The sequence below is a fragment of the Homarus americanus genome, unplaced genomic scaffold (assembly GCF_018991925.1).
Source record: "Homarus americanus isolate GMGI-L3 unplaced genomic scaffold, GMGI_Hamer_2.0 scaffold19065, whole genome shotgun sequence".
In the NCBI taxonomy this organism is placed as follows: Eukaryota; Metazoa; Arthropoda; class Malacostraca; order Decapoda; family Nephropidae; genus Homarus; species Homarus americanus.
Window position 1 is genome coordinate 1,256,234 of NW_024757463.1, and position 15,168 is coordinate 1,271,401.

The 15,168-nt window shown below is 42.0% G+C and overlaps 3 protein-coding genes across 3 annotated transcripts; 2 read left to right on the plus strand and 1 right to left on the minus strand.

Annotated features, from left to right (window-relative positions):
* Nucleotides 1–880: 880 nt before the first annotated feature.
* On the plus strand, nucleotides 881–3,957 carry LOC121857540 (general transcription factor 3C polypeptide 4-like). Its single transcript, XM_042353624.1, has 8 exons — nucleotides 881–1,101; nucleotides 1,221–1,420; nucleotides 1,778–1,978; nucleotides 2,201–2,312; nucleotides 2,540–2,703; nucleotides 2,989–3,181; nucleotides 3,383–3,529; nucleotides 3,759–3,957. Exons 1-8 carry the CDS (start codon nucleotides 881–883, stop codon nucleotides 3,955–3,957), a joined length of 1,437 nt encoding a protein of 478 aa, XP_042209558.1.
* Nucleotides 3,958–4,155: 198 nt separating this feature from the next.
* LOC121857555 lies at nucleotides 4,156–7,934 on the plus strand. The gene is made up of 4 exons (XM_042353637.1): nucleotides 4,156–4,250; nucleotides 5,708–5,808; nucleotides 6,095–6,190; nucleotides 6,435–7,934. Exons 1-4 carry the CDS (start codon nucleotides 4,198–4,200, stop codon nucleotides 6,587–6,589), a joined length of 405 nt encoding a protein of 134 aa, XP_042209571.1. The 5' UTR covers nucleotides 4,156–4,197; the 3' UTR covers nucleotides 6,590–7,934.
* Nucleotides 7,935–9,166: 1,232 nt separating this feature from the next.
* LOC121857556 (ubiquitin-like protein FUBI) lies at nucleotides 9,167–10,964 on the minus strand. Its single transcript, XM_042353638.1, has 4 exons — nucleotides 10,914–10,964; nucleotides 10,212–10,333; nucleotides 9,700–9,799; nucleotides 9,167–9,404 (listed from the first exon to the last, which is right to left on the minus strand). Exons 2-4 carry the CDS (start codon nucleotides 10,323–10,325, stop codon nucleotides 9,223–9,225), a joined length of 396 nt encoding a protein of 131 aa, XP_042209572.1. The 5' UTR covers nucleotides 10,326–10,333; nucleotides 10,914–10,964; the 3' UTR covers nucleotides 9,167–9,222.
* Nucleotides 10,965–15,168: the final 4,204 nt, after the last annotated feature.

Below are 15,168 nucleotides of genomic sequence, written 5' to 3' on the forward strand. Positions count from 1 at the left end.
CCTAGACAGTACAGGTATACAATCAATATACCTAGACAGTACAGGTATACAAATCTGGTAAGCAGTAAGTCAATCAACTAAGGGTAACCAATAGAAGAATCCTTAAGCAGGAAGATTAATCCACAATATTTATCTAAAAAAAATATATAAATTACAGTTCATTATTACAGTACATTACAGTGACTAGTTGAGGTGGGTACAGCTTAAATAATGGGGACAGACTGTAGTTAAATATATACATAAAGTACTGTGTTAATTTAACCTTAGTTGTATATATTAACACAAGGGGTTATAACTACAAGCTGGTTAAGTTATATAGAATTAACATAAGGGTGATAATATTTTTGCACAGGCTAGTAGGCCTATGGAACAGTCTACCACCCCAAACTATGGAATGTCAGAACAATAACGAGCTTCAAAATACCCCTACACATGACCATCAATAACGCAAGTAGCCACGAGGTAGTAAATAACATCAAATAACGTAAATATATTCTGTAATTGTGACATCGGCAGGAACTGGAGTTGAACACGGAGGAATGCAGTCCCGTCGTGATATTTACGAGGACTTTTATCCCACCTCCCAACGAGCCGAGTCCCTTCAACGTTGGTAAGAAATTGTACCTCAGTTTAACTCTTGTCTATAAGCGATTCTATGCTAATTTATCTCTTTGTATTAGTGTTTGGGATGTTCCTCCTGTAGGCTCTGTCTACTCGTTAAATCATTGTAAATTGTCATGATGATTTTATTGAATATATGTTTATTGATCTATAGCGATAATAAAATGCTATGACAACGAGTAGAAATATCCACACGTACTTGTTCATATCCTCAACTTACACACACACACACACACACACGTAATCAATACCTGACCCCATGACAGGAATCGACATCAAGAATTTGGTCGAGGATGTTGACATACCTATGGGACACAAACTGATGCTCGACGGTCCTCTCTCGTCCTCCCGCCGCAGCCTCTCAGAACGGGATCCTCGCAACGTACGCAACACCTCCCCAGCCATGCCCGGAGGCGACACCAATCATTTGGGGTATCGACGGGGCGCTTGGTCTCCTTTCGGCGTCGGGAAGGAGGGCAGGTAAGGGAGAGATCCGAGTGACGTACCCTCTTCTATATACTGAAAATCACGCCCCATAGATGTATCCTATCCTTCACGAATCATTAATCAATATTTGTAAATCCTTCCCCACCCCACAGATGCATCCTAACCCTCGCCACGCACGACCACCGAGTGATCATCGTCGGTCGGGAAGGTCGGAAGTGGAAAACATTGTGGGATCTCTCGGCTCGGTGGCATCAACACGTGTCGGCTGGGTCTTGGGCGATGGTTGCGCTGCCACACAACGCCACGCAGCACCAGAAGTTCACCGCCCGGATGCACTTGTTGACGGTGTCGGGTTAGTGCATCTGTTTATGTGGGGTGTATTTAGATGGTGTTATTGATGACGGCTGCCACCAGAGGATAGAGAGAGAGAGAGAGAGAGAGAGAGAGAGAGAGAGAGAGAGAATGTACCAGGTAGATTGAGAGAAAGAGAGAGAGAGAGAATTGTTTTTATTGTACTGTATTATTATTATTATTATTATTATTACTATTATTATTATTATTATTATTATTATTATTATTATCATCATCATTATATATACTCTAAGATTATTCACCACAATGTTAAAGCCTCATACCATACTCAAGGCACCAATAATAGACCCCAAGCCTATAAAAACTAACGTCATTCACTAGATATTCGTCCTTACAGAATTCCTATGGATGCCCGTACAGTCAGATGCCCTGGGGAGGTCGAGCGTACTTATAACATTGACGGCTAGCGGCCACGCGGTGTACTGGCGTTTCCCTACGAATTTCAGCGGCTCGGAGAACGTAAAAATAGTTGCTGTAAGAGAGACTGGCGTAACGCTCATCTCCGCGGTCCATTGGTGCGCTGTAGGGGACAGTGAGGGTGAGTGGTATGGGGGTCAGAGGTTCATGTAAAGTTTAGTCACCCTAGTTTGTTTATTTTGACTTGACGGTTAAATATCTTGGTGTAATGTTTATTTGATCTGATTTGATGTATTTCACCCACTTATACACATATAATACATACATTCACCCCACTCACACACACACACACACACACACACCGGCCATTCATTGTTTACACTCCTCTATCCCGCCCCCCCAGGGTATCTGATCGTAGGAAGCAGCATCGGCCAAGTGAAAGGATTTTACTGTAAGCTGAATCACGAAAACGTCACATTAAAAGACCTCGGCTATGCCTTCGAGAGTAAAGACGGGTAAGTTAATGATGGTGTATGTATATGTATATGTATGTATATGTATGTATGTATGCATGAATATATGAATGTATATATATGTATGTAGTGTAAGCCATGGTAGACATTTCATAATTTTTAACTCTATGGATTAACCTGAATATTACTCCCCTCACCTAACTATCCACTTTACTATCCACTTTACTATCCACTTTACTATCCACTTAACTATCCATTTTCCCCGACAGGTTAAGGGTTAATCAAATACACCTCGGCCTCTTGAACGACGACCGCCATCTGTTATTGGTGTCGAAGCATAACATCTTGGTGGCTATGAACGTCGCCTTGACTCCCAACAGTCTCGAGGTTAAACACTCTTCACACGTCCACGCTGGCAAGCTCGCTGTATCAGGTTTGTGTTGGGTGTGTGTGTGTGTGTGTGGGTGGAATTGGTGTCTGTATGTGTGTAAAGAGATGGTGAACTTGAGTATGTGTGTGTGTATGGAGGGGTTGTGTGTGTGTGTGTGTGTGTGAGTGAGTGAGTGAGAAAGCCAACAATAATATACTTACATTACCACAAACGACTAACTCTCTCACTTCATCAACAACTAAATCATTTTTACTGTACTTAACATTAATAAATAAACTGTTAGTAATTTAAGTAACACATTTCTACTTACAATACTTATAATTACAGGTTTAGTAGTGATGGGGGAGACCAATGTTTACTTATCGATCAAGGACGGAACGATTCAACACATCTCGGTGAACGTGCTAGATACCGGCGAACTGACCCTAAAGGAACACGGGTCGGTCTTCCGTTCCGAGGGCGTGTCGTATACGGGCCTGACGACGTCCCCGAACAAGGCCCTTTGGGGTTGCCTCGAATCGTGAGTCTCAATTCGTTATTTGTGTTTTTTTTTTATTTCGTATCGGGGTAATGATTTGTTTGGTCTTGTTTATATACCTGTACTGTCTATGTATACATGCACTACCTTCTATACATAATGAATCAAATGAAACTTGAATGAAATTAACACCAAATAAAAATAAATAACGGACCTAACGTACTCCACCCCCTCACCCCCCAGAGTTAGCGTCGCGTACGATCATCTGGTGATGCGCGAGCCGACTCAGATCACCCTATACCAGATGGGTCGATCGTCGGACATCATGCAACACATTGTGGAGAGTTCGGCGCCCCTACACCGCAACGTCGATCTTATGGAGAGTCTCAGGTGAAGTGGGGGGTAGAGAGAAGTGTCTTGGGCTCGTTGTGATGTCCAAGTCTGTTATTTTATGCAACAACTTTTGCCCGCTACTACCACAACCGCCACCACCACCACTACCACCGCCACCACAACCACCCTCACCATCACCAACACATCATTTAACCTACCCTACCCTAATCTAACCTAACCTACCCTAACCTACCCTACCCTAATCTAACCTATTTCCCTCCCGCAGGATCGCCATACACAAGGACGGAGTGACCCCAGTGATTCACGTACAAGCTGACGAAATACCCACGTTGTCTCTCCAGTCAATCAAGGTCAGCTATTGGTTGGCCAAGATGTCCCGGAAGATTTGGGTGACAGATCGAGCGACTCACGAAATATTGGTACGTGGCGCTGCGATGCTTTTATTTTGGTCTGACGGGATTTAATCTAACCAAACTTACCCCCATACTAACCTAACCTAACCAAACTTCCCCCATACTAACCTAACCTAACCAAACTTCCCCTCATACTAACCTAACCTAACCAAACTACATACCTCTTTACTCGACAGGACTCCACCGAACCCAAACTCCAAACAGCGATCCTAACACTGGATAACCGAGGTGCTCATCCGTTCAGCCAGACGCAGTTATCACACGGCCATCCATCGTTTCTCTCTGTCTCTCATGTGTCGCTGGATGATGGAAAACGGAACTGATGAAAATAAACAGCTGGCCGTAGGTAGAATTGGATCACGTGAGGATTAGCCTCCACCCTCCTCCCCTAGAATATATATACCCTTATGCCATGCTCTAATGAACTATATAGGGATGAAAGTCCATTATACCGAGGGTCCGTTAGATGTGAAACCTCCATCTAATGAACTATATAGAGATGAAAGTCCATTATATCAAGGTTCAGTTAGATGTGAAACCTCCATCTAATGAACTATATAGAGATGAAAGTCCATTATACCGAGGGTCTGTTAGATGTGAAACCTCCATCTAATGAACTATATAGAGATGAAAGTCCATTATATCAAGGTTCAGTTAGATGTGAAACCTCCATCTAATGAACTATATAGAGATGAAAGTCCATTATATCAAGGTTCCGTTAGATGTGAAACCTCCATCTAATGAACTATATAGAGATGAAAGTCCATTATATCAAGGGTCCGTTAGATGTGAAACCTCCATCTAATGAACTATATAGAGATGAAAGTCCATTATATCGAGGGTCCGTTAGATGTGAAACCTCCATCTAATGAACTATATAGAGATGAAAGTCCATTATATCGAGGGTCCGTTAGATGTGAAACCTCCATCTAATGAACTATATAGAGATGAAAGTCCATTATATCAAGGGTCCGTTAGATGTGAAACCTCCATCTAATGAACTATATAGAGATGAAAGTCCATTATATCAAGGGTCCTATATTGAGATGAAAGTCCATTATATGTGAAACCTCCATCTAATGAACTATATAGAGATGAAAGTCCATTATATCGAGGGTCCGTTAGATGTGAAACCTCCATCTAATGAACTATATAGAGATGAAAGTCCATTATATCAAGGGTCCGTTAGATGTGAAACCTCCATCTAATGAACTATATAGAGATGAAAGTCCATTATATCAAGGTTCCGTTAGATGTGAAACCTCCATCTAATGAACTATATAGAGATGAAAGTCCATTATATCAAGGGTCCGTTAGATGTGAAACCTCCATCTAATGAACTATATAGAGATGAAAGTCCATTATATCAAGGGTCCGTTAGATGTGAAACCTCCATCTAATGAACTATATAGAGATGAAAGTCCATTATATCAAGGGTCCGTTAGATGTGAAACCTCCATCTAATGAACTATATAGAGATGAAAGTCCATTATATCAAGGGTCCGTTAGATGTGAAACCTCCATCTAATGAACTATATAGAGATGAAAGTCCATTATATCAAGGGTCCGTTAGATGTAAAACCCCCATCTAATGAACTATATAGAGATGAAAGTCCATTATATCAAGGGTCCGTTAGATGTGAAACCCCATAAATCACTCATTATATGGAGAAATAAATCCGTTATATGGAGGTTCCGCTGCTGTATGTTTACCATAATTTACTACATCAACCATAGTAATTGTTTTTCCTCCGTTGTTATTTTTTCGTATTATTAAATCATTGTTTACGCACCCCATACAGGAATTATCGAGGCAGTTGGGACGCGTCGAGGAGGAATCGTGTTTGGTGTGTCGGGAAGTCGTACCGATTGATTCTCTTACCCACGGCAAATGTAAAAATGGTAATGTGAATCTTTTACCTGATGATTAGACACCCTAGTTTATTTTAATTAAAGATTAGACACCCTAGTTTATTTTACCTGATGATTAGACATCCTAGTTTATTTTACCTGAACCTTAGACACCCTGATACCTACCTAACCTAACCTTTCATATTGAGTACAATTTCCTAATACCTTTGAGTACAATGTTACCCCCCCTAGAGTACATTTGCCTACCGATCGAATTATTTTTAACGTTGCCGACACACTGGACCTTATAACCAACGCTCGTTTCTCCCGTCCGCAGGTCACACGCTCCCGAGATGTTGCCGGACTCTACTGCTGACGAGACCTATCTTGCTATGCCCCAGGTGTCAGCTCTTTGTGCATAAGGAGGCCGAGTGTAAGGGTCTTATCAGTAAAACAAACGTACAGTCCCCTTCGCTAGTGTGTTTACAGGGGCTGGTCATATAGCCTTGGTACAGTCCCCTCTAACCGTCAGTCCTGGGTTCGATCCCCAGCTTAAACGACAGACCCTAGTGGTATGAAATTAAACCCTAGTCCCTATTATGTTAAAACCAATTAAAACACAGTTAAACCACCCCATTTCCCCATTATATTAAACCATTTCCTCTCCCCCATTACAGATCTGGACTCGGAAACCTCGGCTACGTGTGCATACTGCGACGGTTTCGTGATCAACAAACTAAACGCGAGGTCACAGCCCCGCCCTGAGAGCAAGAGGGCCGTCGTCAAGCTACCACACGGTCATCACTCGAAACACGGCAGGAGAAATCATTAAAAAGTGTTGCAAGGAGTCATCGTATTCGTGGGGTCATCGTAGTTAAGAGGTGGGGGTCATTGTGTTCAAGGGGTTAAATCATCATACTCAAGGGGTTAAATCATCATACTCAAGGGGTTAATTCATCATATTCAAGGGGTTAAGTCATCATATTCAAGGAATCATCTTACTTAATCTATGTTTCTTCTCTCTCTCTTTCTCTCTATCCATCTATTCCAATCTCTCAACCTCTCTATTTATCATTTTTCTATCTATCTATAAACAAGAGTCCCCAGGTTATATGCGAGTCCCATTCCTACAGACGGTCACAAGTCAAAACACACCTTATATACATACCATCTTTACAATGTTTAAAATCCTACTCATTCATAGTCTATGTTCTTGTATTCATTTAGCATCACATAATATAAGTTAAAGAAGAAATAGAATGATAAAATATAGTAATTGAAGGTAAGAACTAGTCAGGGTAGTAGGTAGCTATCAAACAGGGAGGTACTACGGCCTGGGATGATATTTGAAGCATAATGTACTGTCTAATGTGCCTGGGGTCGGATAATCCCTGTAAAAATTGCGTGAAGTTAATGTTTGTTTTTATGGGACCGCGTTCGTTTTGGCAGATGTTTGTTTGTAAGTCTGACACATGTAAGCTGGACATGGCTTTTATAGATCTATTTCTTTCTCTCTATCTTCCTATCTCTCACACTGCCTCCCAAGTATATGCTACCAAAAGGACTAATTAATTTCTGTTTAATATATATTTTTTTTTAGTCTAACAAATTTTGTGTATAGGAAATTTAGTTCATATATGTGTTTGATGTAAGGTTATATTTTTTTATGGTCGCCTGAAGATAAGACCCCCTTTAGTTTGTTTCACTTGAGAGTAATTGTCCTAATGGTAATCTGACCTAACCCCTCAGGTAGTTTAAGGGTGAAATAAACTGGGGTGTCTAATCTTCATGTCGTTCTTAAGATGTAAAAGATGTCTGAGAAATATATCGACGGGAAGCATAGCAGGGACTGATTTACGCGTTGTGTGAACACCTTCGAGATCCCAGCTCATCGACCGTAACTTACCCCAAAGGTGAATTTATTGCGGGGAGTCGTCACTTACGCTGCGAACGATGACGGATACGTTATACATTAGTGTTATTTTTTTCGATGGTAGTTCGGAGTGTAAATAAATACAGATTATTACCAAGACAATCAGTTCACGTCTAGGCATTTTTTCGATGGTTTGCGAGTTTTCATAGTTTAAGATCAGTTGTTTGCGAGTTTTCATAGTTTAAGGTCAGTAGTATGACTTATTTGTAAACACACTATTATGTTAATAAATATACATTCTTTATATTATATTTATTATCACACAAGAAACTGTTTTTGTTGGCTTGGACTAGAGTACTTCCGCACTAAGCTGGCCCATAAGCCACGCCCCTCGTCTATAGCAACAAATAGCCAATTGGTTCCCCCGAGCATTTTACCTTCCTCAGGACTGCACTGATTTATATCGATCTTTCATAATAAATTTCTAACATCCTCTGAAGTGCTAATGCCTTGAGATCATTTACATAGTCCAGATATTTTATATAACAGATCTGCTTACCAATGAGAACACAGTTTGAAATTTCTATGAACCAATCAGCTCTTAGTATAGAAGATGGGCGTGGCATAATGGCAAAGTTGGTGTAGAAAGGGTATATGTAGCATCTGTTTGTATCCATTCATATATGTAACCTAACCTAACTAACCATTATCACCTCGTTCCATCATGGGGGAGTAATTCTGAATGGCATATCTCTTGGTAATTTCTGTGTAGCTTAACTTATCCTGATGTTAAGTCATTTCTATACCACAATATACTAGTACACTGTCTTGCCATATTAGTCTACCTGTCATCCACAAGAAAAGGTATGACCCAGTGTTTAAGCTGTCACCAACACACCCTGAGTTCACAAGCTGTATGACCCAGTGTTTGCTGTCACCAACACACCCTGAGTTCAAGTGTATGACCCAGTGTTTGCTGTCACCAACACACCCTGAGTTCACAAGCTGTATGACCCAGTGTTTAAGCTGTCACCAACACACCCTGAGTTCACAAGCTGTATGACCCAGTGTTTAAGCTGTCACCAACACACCCTGAGTTCACAAGCTGTATGACCCAGTGTTTAAGGTGTAGAAGCTGTCACCAACACAACAACCACACCCTGAGTTCACAAGCTGTATGACCCAGGAAGACCAGACAACTCACCAACTGCACTGGCTAACCATTACCCCAAATCACATTCCAAGTTTCCCAATTACTGTCAAATACACAAATCCTAAATAATGAAAGGCAAATAAATTCCTTAGTGTAAAATCATGTAAAAATGGACAAATTCCTTTTATAATCTTGGTAATATAACACCAATATAACCAGACTATAGATATATTTTATGACTACACTATAACACTATCCAGCATTAACTTCTCATATACAACTTAAAATAAATAACATAATTTAGATTATTAACCCATTTCTTTAACCCTTAGGAGAGGTAGCCATCAATAATAATAATAGCGGGAAATAAAAAAAAAACCGACTTATTTTAATGCATCTTTATTTCATTTTTTTTTCCGTCGCCAAACAATCGCATCTTTTACGAGTTGCTGTTAGGGCCGCGCTTCTTGCCGAAGGTCGCCACAACGTTGACGAACCGACGGTTATACTGGATCCTGCGCTTGGCTCGACCTGTCTTGGCCTTCTTCTTCTCTTTCTTTTCTACCTTGGGGGTTTGACCTTTGACCTTGCCGGCACGAGAGAGCGAGCCGTGGACCTTACCTGAGAGAGAGAGAGATTAATTTTAGAGCTCGCAGTTTATTAAAGAGAGAGCGAGAGAGCGAGAGATCCTTACTTGAGACAGAGAGAGAGAGAGTTTTAATACTTCAATAGGAACTAATCTTCAGGTAATGTCCGGGAGAAATTGAAGCATTATAGATACAAATTAGAATATAATGAACCACCGTCGAGTATAATGAACCACCGCAGAGTATAATGAACCACCGTCGAGTATAATGAACCACCGCAGAGTATAATACAACGTAGGTATTTACACTAAGGGCCTCGGATAACTTACCTCCCTTGAGTGTGACATTGACGTCGATGGCATCGGTCGTGAGGGCGGATAGTGCGAGGGCATCGTTGTCCAATGGCGAGCCGGCAGCATAGAGCCTTACCTGTCGGAACAAAATTTGATTAGAGTGACAGACAGAGAGAGAGAATTTCTAGTACTATAGGGTATATTAAGAGTGGTTAAGTTAGGTTAAAGTTTGAATACAAGAGGTTAAGGTCAAGTTAGGTTAAGTTATGATAGGTTAGGTTAATGTTAGGATATACAACGTTAGGTTAGGTTAAATTCAAGATAGTTTAGCTTAGGTTAAAGTTAAATTATATTATAGTTTGGTTAAAGTTAAATTACATTATAGTTTGGTTAAAGTCCAGTTAAATTACATTATAGTTTGGTTAAAGTCAAGTTAAATTACATTATAATTTGGTTTAAGTCAAGTTAAATTACATTATAATTAAGTTAAAATTAAGTTAGAACAGAATAGATTAAACTCAGGTTAGGGGGAGGGGGACAACACCAACCTCGGCCTGTGGGAGTTGCTCGGCCTGGCAGATAAAGGCTCGCACGTCGGCCACTGTCTGCTGCTCGGCCACATCAAGCACGTGGGTCGCACCGGAGCGTACAAAGATCTGCATTATGGTACCTGTCGACCAAAACACACTTATTACCACCAGTGTTTAGTTTCACCTGAAGATTAAACACCCCTAACCTAATCCTAACCTAACCTACAACCGGACAAATAGCCAGACGTAATATTCTCTTATTTAACCAATTTTAACCTATTTATCTGTTTAAATATAATAAATAACAACTAAATACAAATAAAATCAAATAAAAACATTAATACATTGTTAAAATAAGTAAAATAAGACGACCCTAAAAACCATCTTATTTCTCTTATTTTAACGTATTTCTGTGGTTATTTTACCCAATATATTAACATAAAATAACATTAACATCAATAAATCGATAAAATAAACCCAAAAAATCACCATAAAATCCAATAAATAACAAAAATAACCAAAAACATTTCACCACGTTAAAACACACGTGATAAAACCCCCCTTATTTAACCTTATTTCCCCACGTTAATCACCTTATTTAACCACAATTACCGAACTCAGATGATAGATAAATAACAGAGGATGAAGTAGAATAGGATAAATAGGTTGGATAAAGGTAGAAAAAGGGAGAAAATAGGGAAAATATGAGAGGGTACTGACACTCAAGATGGCTGGGTGCTGAAGAGATGTTATGGAAGGAGGAAGACTCAGACATTGGTTCTTTTTCATTAATTTCTAAGTAAATATACCATAAAATATAACAAATAATATATATAATTAACTAATATATTTTTTTTAATTAATTATAAGTATTTTTTTTTAAATAATTTTAGTTGTTTTAGTTTATTTTATGATTTTAGTTAATTATTCTTTTAATTAGTTTTCTAAGTAATTATAAATAGATGGATGTTATTTAATATTTTCTATGGTATATTTTAATTTTATTTTGTATTTTTATTAATAATTTACGTAATTTTAGATTATCATTTACTAGATTTTAATTTTAATTTATTTATTGTCAGGACAGGAAGCTAATGACCCAAATTAACCACCAAATTGGCTAATATAAACTACAGGAAGATCTCTAACGACTCGAGGGGTAGTTAGAGGATGGAACAAGCTCGTTTAATATGCCCGTCATTAACAGAGAGCCACAGGATGATCACTGAGGCCAAACAGCAGGGCATAAAGTGAGTTATTTTTACCATTTAATTATTTTCTAAGTAGACAGACAGACAGACAGGTAGGTAGACAGACAGGTAGACAGACAGGCAGACAGATGGACAGACAGGTAGGTAGACAGACAGACGAACAGGTGGTAGGTGAACCAGACAAAGACAGAGTAAGGGAGACCAGACCAGACAGAGTAGAGTAGACAGACAGACAGGTGAGCAGACAGACAGGTAGACAGACAGACAGACAGGTAGGTAAGAACGGGGTGAACAGGTAGGTAGACAGACAGACAGGTAGACAGACAGACAGACAAGACAGACAGACAGGTGAACAGACAGACAGACAGTGATGAACAGAAAGACAGGTAGGTAAACAGACAGGTAGGTGGGTGACAGACAGACAGGTAGGTGAACCGAACCAGAGCAGGTAGGCTGAAAGACAGACCGTAGGTGGAACAGAACCAGACAGACAGGTAAGGTGAACAGACAGACAGGTGAGTGGACAGACAGACAGGTAGACAGACAGACAGACAGGTGGTGAACAGACAGACAGGTAGGTGGGCAGACGAAAGGTAGGTAGACAAAGACAGGTAGGTAGGTAGAACAGACAGACAGAGTAGACAGACAGACAGACAGGTGGGTAGACAGACAGACAGGTAGGTGAACCAGACAGGTGAGACAGACAGACGGTGGGTAGACAGACAGACAGGTAGGAACAGACAGACAGGTAGACAGACAGACTGAACCGGTAGGTAGACAGACAGACAGGTGGTGAGACAGAACAGAAGGTGATGAAGACAGAACAAGGTAGGTGATACAGACAGACAACAGTTGATGGACAGACAGACAGGCCAAGGTAGACAGACAGACAGGTAGGATGGACAGACAGGTGGTCAGACCAGCCAACAGACAGGGTAGACAGACAGAATGAACAGATGGAGTAAGACAGACAGACAGGTGGGCCAGACAGACAGACAGATGAACAGACAGACAGACAGGTAGAGTAGACAGACAGACAGGTAGGTAGACAGAGACAGACGGGTGGGTGACAGACAGACAAGGGTGGAGTAGGTGAACAGACAGACGGGTAGGTGAACAGACAGACAGGTGGCAGTAGAACCGAGACAGGAGTAGGTAGACAGACAGACAGACAGAGCAGACAGACAGGTAGGTAGACAGACAGACGGTGGGTAGAACGAAAGAAGACAGGTAGGTAGAACAGACAGACAGGTGATGAACAGACAGAACAGGTAGACAGACAGACAGACAGATGGTGACAGACAGACAGGTGGTAGAACAGACAGACAGGTGAGTGAGCAGACAGGTAGGTGGTGGGCAGACAGACAGGGCAACAGACAACAGACAGGTGGAACAACAGACCAGGTAGGTAGACAGACAGACAGGTAGGTAGACAGACAGACAGGTAGACAGACAGACAGGTAGGTAGGGCAGACAGACAAATAGACAGATTCCTAACCAAACAACAACTTACATCTGTCTATAAACTCAGGCACTACCACCACCACAGTTTGTAATATTTACGATACTTTAGAAATCTGTTCACCTGCACTACGCCTTGTCCTGTCATGTGTGTGTGTGTGTGTGTGTGTGTGTTATATACATGTGTGTGTGTGTGTCTGGGTGTGTGTACGTGTGTGTGTGTTTGGTAGGGGTGTGAGACGTGAGGGTATATATTGTGTGTGTGTGTGTATTATTATTTTTTTTCCTAGGATGGTCAGGATTGTGTGTATATGTGTGTATGTATGTATGTATGTATCTTAGAACTTTCTCCTAGATTATACAACAACACCTACTTTCTCTAATGTACTTTCCTGAGTAAAAACACACGTAAGTCTCATGCATATTTATCCAGGGCATCTGACCTGAATTGATGTGAGAGGGAAGTGAGAGGGAGGAGAGTGAGGAGAGAGGGGAAGGAGGGTGGGAGAGGGGAGGGAGGGGAAGGGGGTGGAGGGAGGGAGGGAGAGAGAGTGAGGGAGAGGGAGAGGGAAGGAGGGGTGGAGGGAGGGAGGGTGGAGGGAGGGAGGAAGAGGAGGGGTGTGGGGAGGGAGGGAGGTGAGAGGGAGGGAGGGAGGAGGGAGGGGTGGCGGGAGGGGAGGGAAGGGAGGGTGGGAGGGGAGGGAGGGAGGGAAGGAGGGTGGAGGGGAGGGGGAGGGAAGGGAGGGGGTGGAGAGGGAGGGGAAGGAGGGAGGGAGGGAAGGAGGGTGGTGGGAGGGAGGATGGGTGGAGGGAGGTGGGAAGGGAGGAGTGGAGGGGGAGGGAGGAGTGAGGGAGGAGGGAAGGAGGGGTGGGGAGGGAGTGAGGGAGAGAGGGAAATAGGGGTGGAGGGAGGAGGGAGGATGAGATGAGGATTGTGGTACCTGACCTGACAGCCTAGCCCACCCTAACCTAAACCCAATCCGCTTTCATCGACATATACTCACTCCTGATTGGACGAGAACATAGAAAACATTAACGCTGATTGGCCGAAAATCCACTAATCACAGATCTAAGTTTTTAATATATACCAAACAGTACGACTTGCTACGGAGAGAGAGAGGTTATAGCCAACAACTTGAGCCTGAAATAAAACTTTTAGAAGTCGGGTGATCTCAAGAGAGCACACAATCTTGGTGACCAGCTGGGTCTCTCTCTCTCTCTCTCTCTCTCTCTCTCTCTCACTCTCTCTCTCTCTCTCTCTCTCTCTCTCTCTCTCTCTTCTACTAACAACAACAACAACAACAGCAATAAACACGAAATCCAATGACGTCATCGAGTCAAAAATGTAAATAAACAAAGAACAGCTGATTGACTAGACCAGCGGGTAGTGACGTCATAGGCAGTAGAAATAGTCAATACCTATCACTATTATCCTATCTCAGGGGAGGGAGGGTGAGAAATGTCGTTGTTATTGTTAGTAGTAGAGGAAACAGATAGACAGACAGACACAGACAGATAGACAGACAGACAGACAGACAGACAGAAACAAAAAGGGAAAAAGAGTGAATTAGACTAACACACACACACACACACACACACACACACACACACACACACACACACACACACACACAATAGGGTCAGGATTTAAACAGGACTAACTGGGCGCCGATATGTCTGACTGTCAAGGAAGCCTGTCTGCTAACCCACTCACCCCCCTTCCCTGTCTCTTCCCTGTCTTGTTTTGTGAGGGTTGCCAATGGGAGAGTTTGAATAATTTAAGAATCTGTCTGTCTGTCTGTGTCTGTCTGTCTGTCTGTCTGTCTGTCTGTCTCTCTGTCTTTCTTATGTCTGTCTGTGTCTGTCTGTCTGTCTGTCTGTCTCTCATATGCCTGTCTCTCTGTATGTCTGTCTGTCTGTCTGTCTCTCTGTCTGTCTGTCTGTCTGTCTGTCTATCTCTGTCTGTCTGTATCTCTATCTGTCTGTCTGTCTGTCTGTCTCTCTGTCTCTCCTCTGTCTGTCTGTCTCTCTGTCTCTCTGTCTGTCTGTCTCTCTGTCTGTCTGTCTGTCTCTCTCTCCTGTGTCTGTCTGTCTGTCTCTGTCTGTCTGTCTGTCTGTCTCTCTGTCCTCTCCTGTCTGTCTGTCTGTCTCTCTGTCTCTCTGTCCTCTGTCTGTCTCTCTGTATGTCTGTCTGTGTCTCTCTCTGTCTCTCTGTCTCTCTGTCTGTCTCTCTGTCTGTCTGTGTCTGTCTCTCTGTATGTCTGTCTGTGTCTGTCTGTTTGTCTGTCTGTATCTCTGTCTGC

Bases quoted from the DNA above. Each gene is read 5' to 3' on its own strand.
- LOC121857555 (XM_042353637.1), top strand. From the start codon at position 4,198: ATGTGTCGCTGGATGATGGAAAACGGAACTGATGAAAATAAACAGCTG. The intron at 4,251-5,707 runs AGGTAGAATTGG...GCACCCCATACA, and splicing joins GAAAATAAACAGCTGGCCGT to GGAATTATCGAGGCAGTTGG. The intron at 6,191-6,434 runs GTAAGGGTCTTA...CCCCCATTACAG, and splicing joins TGTGCATAAGGAGGCCGAGT to ATCTGGACTCGGAAACCTCG.
- LOC121857556 (XM_042353638.1), bottom strand. From the start codon at position 10,325: ATGCAGATCTTTGTACGCTCCGGTGCGACCCACGTGCTTGATGTGGCC. The intron at 9,800-10,211 runs GTTGGTGTTGTC...TTGTTCCGACAG, and splicing joins AGCAACTCCCACAGGCCGAG to GTAAGGCTCTATGCTGCCGG. The intron at 9,405-9,699 runs GTAAGTTATCCG...TCTCTCTCTCAG, and splicing joins CAATGTCACACTCAAGGGAG to GTAAGGTCCACGGCTCGCTC.
- LOC121857540 (XM_042353624.1), top strand. From the start codon at position 881: ATGACAGGAATCGACATCAAGAATTTGGTCGAGGATGTTGACATACCT. The intron at 1,102-1,220 runs GTAAGGGAGAGA...CCCACCCCACAG, and splicing joins GGCGTCGGGAAGGAGGGCAG to ATGCATCCTAACCCTCGCCA. The intron at 2,313-2,539 runs GTAAGTTAATGA...TTTCCCCGACAG, and splicing joins GCCTTCGAGAGTAAAGACGG to GTTAAGGGTTAATCAAATAC.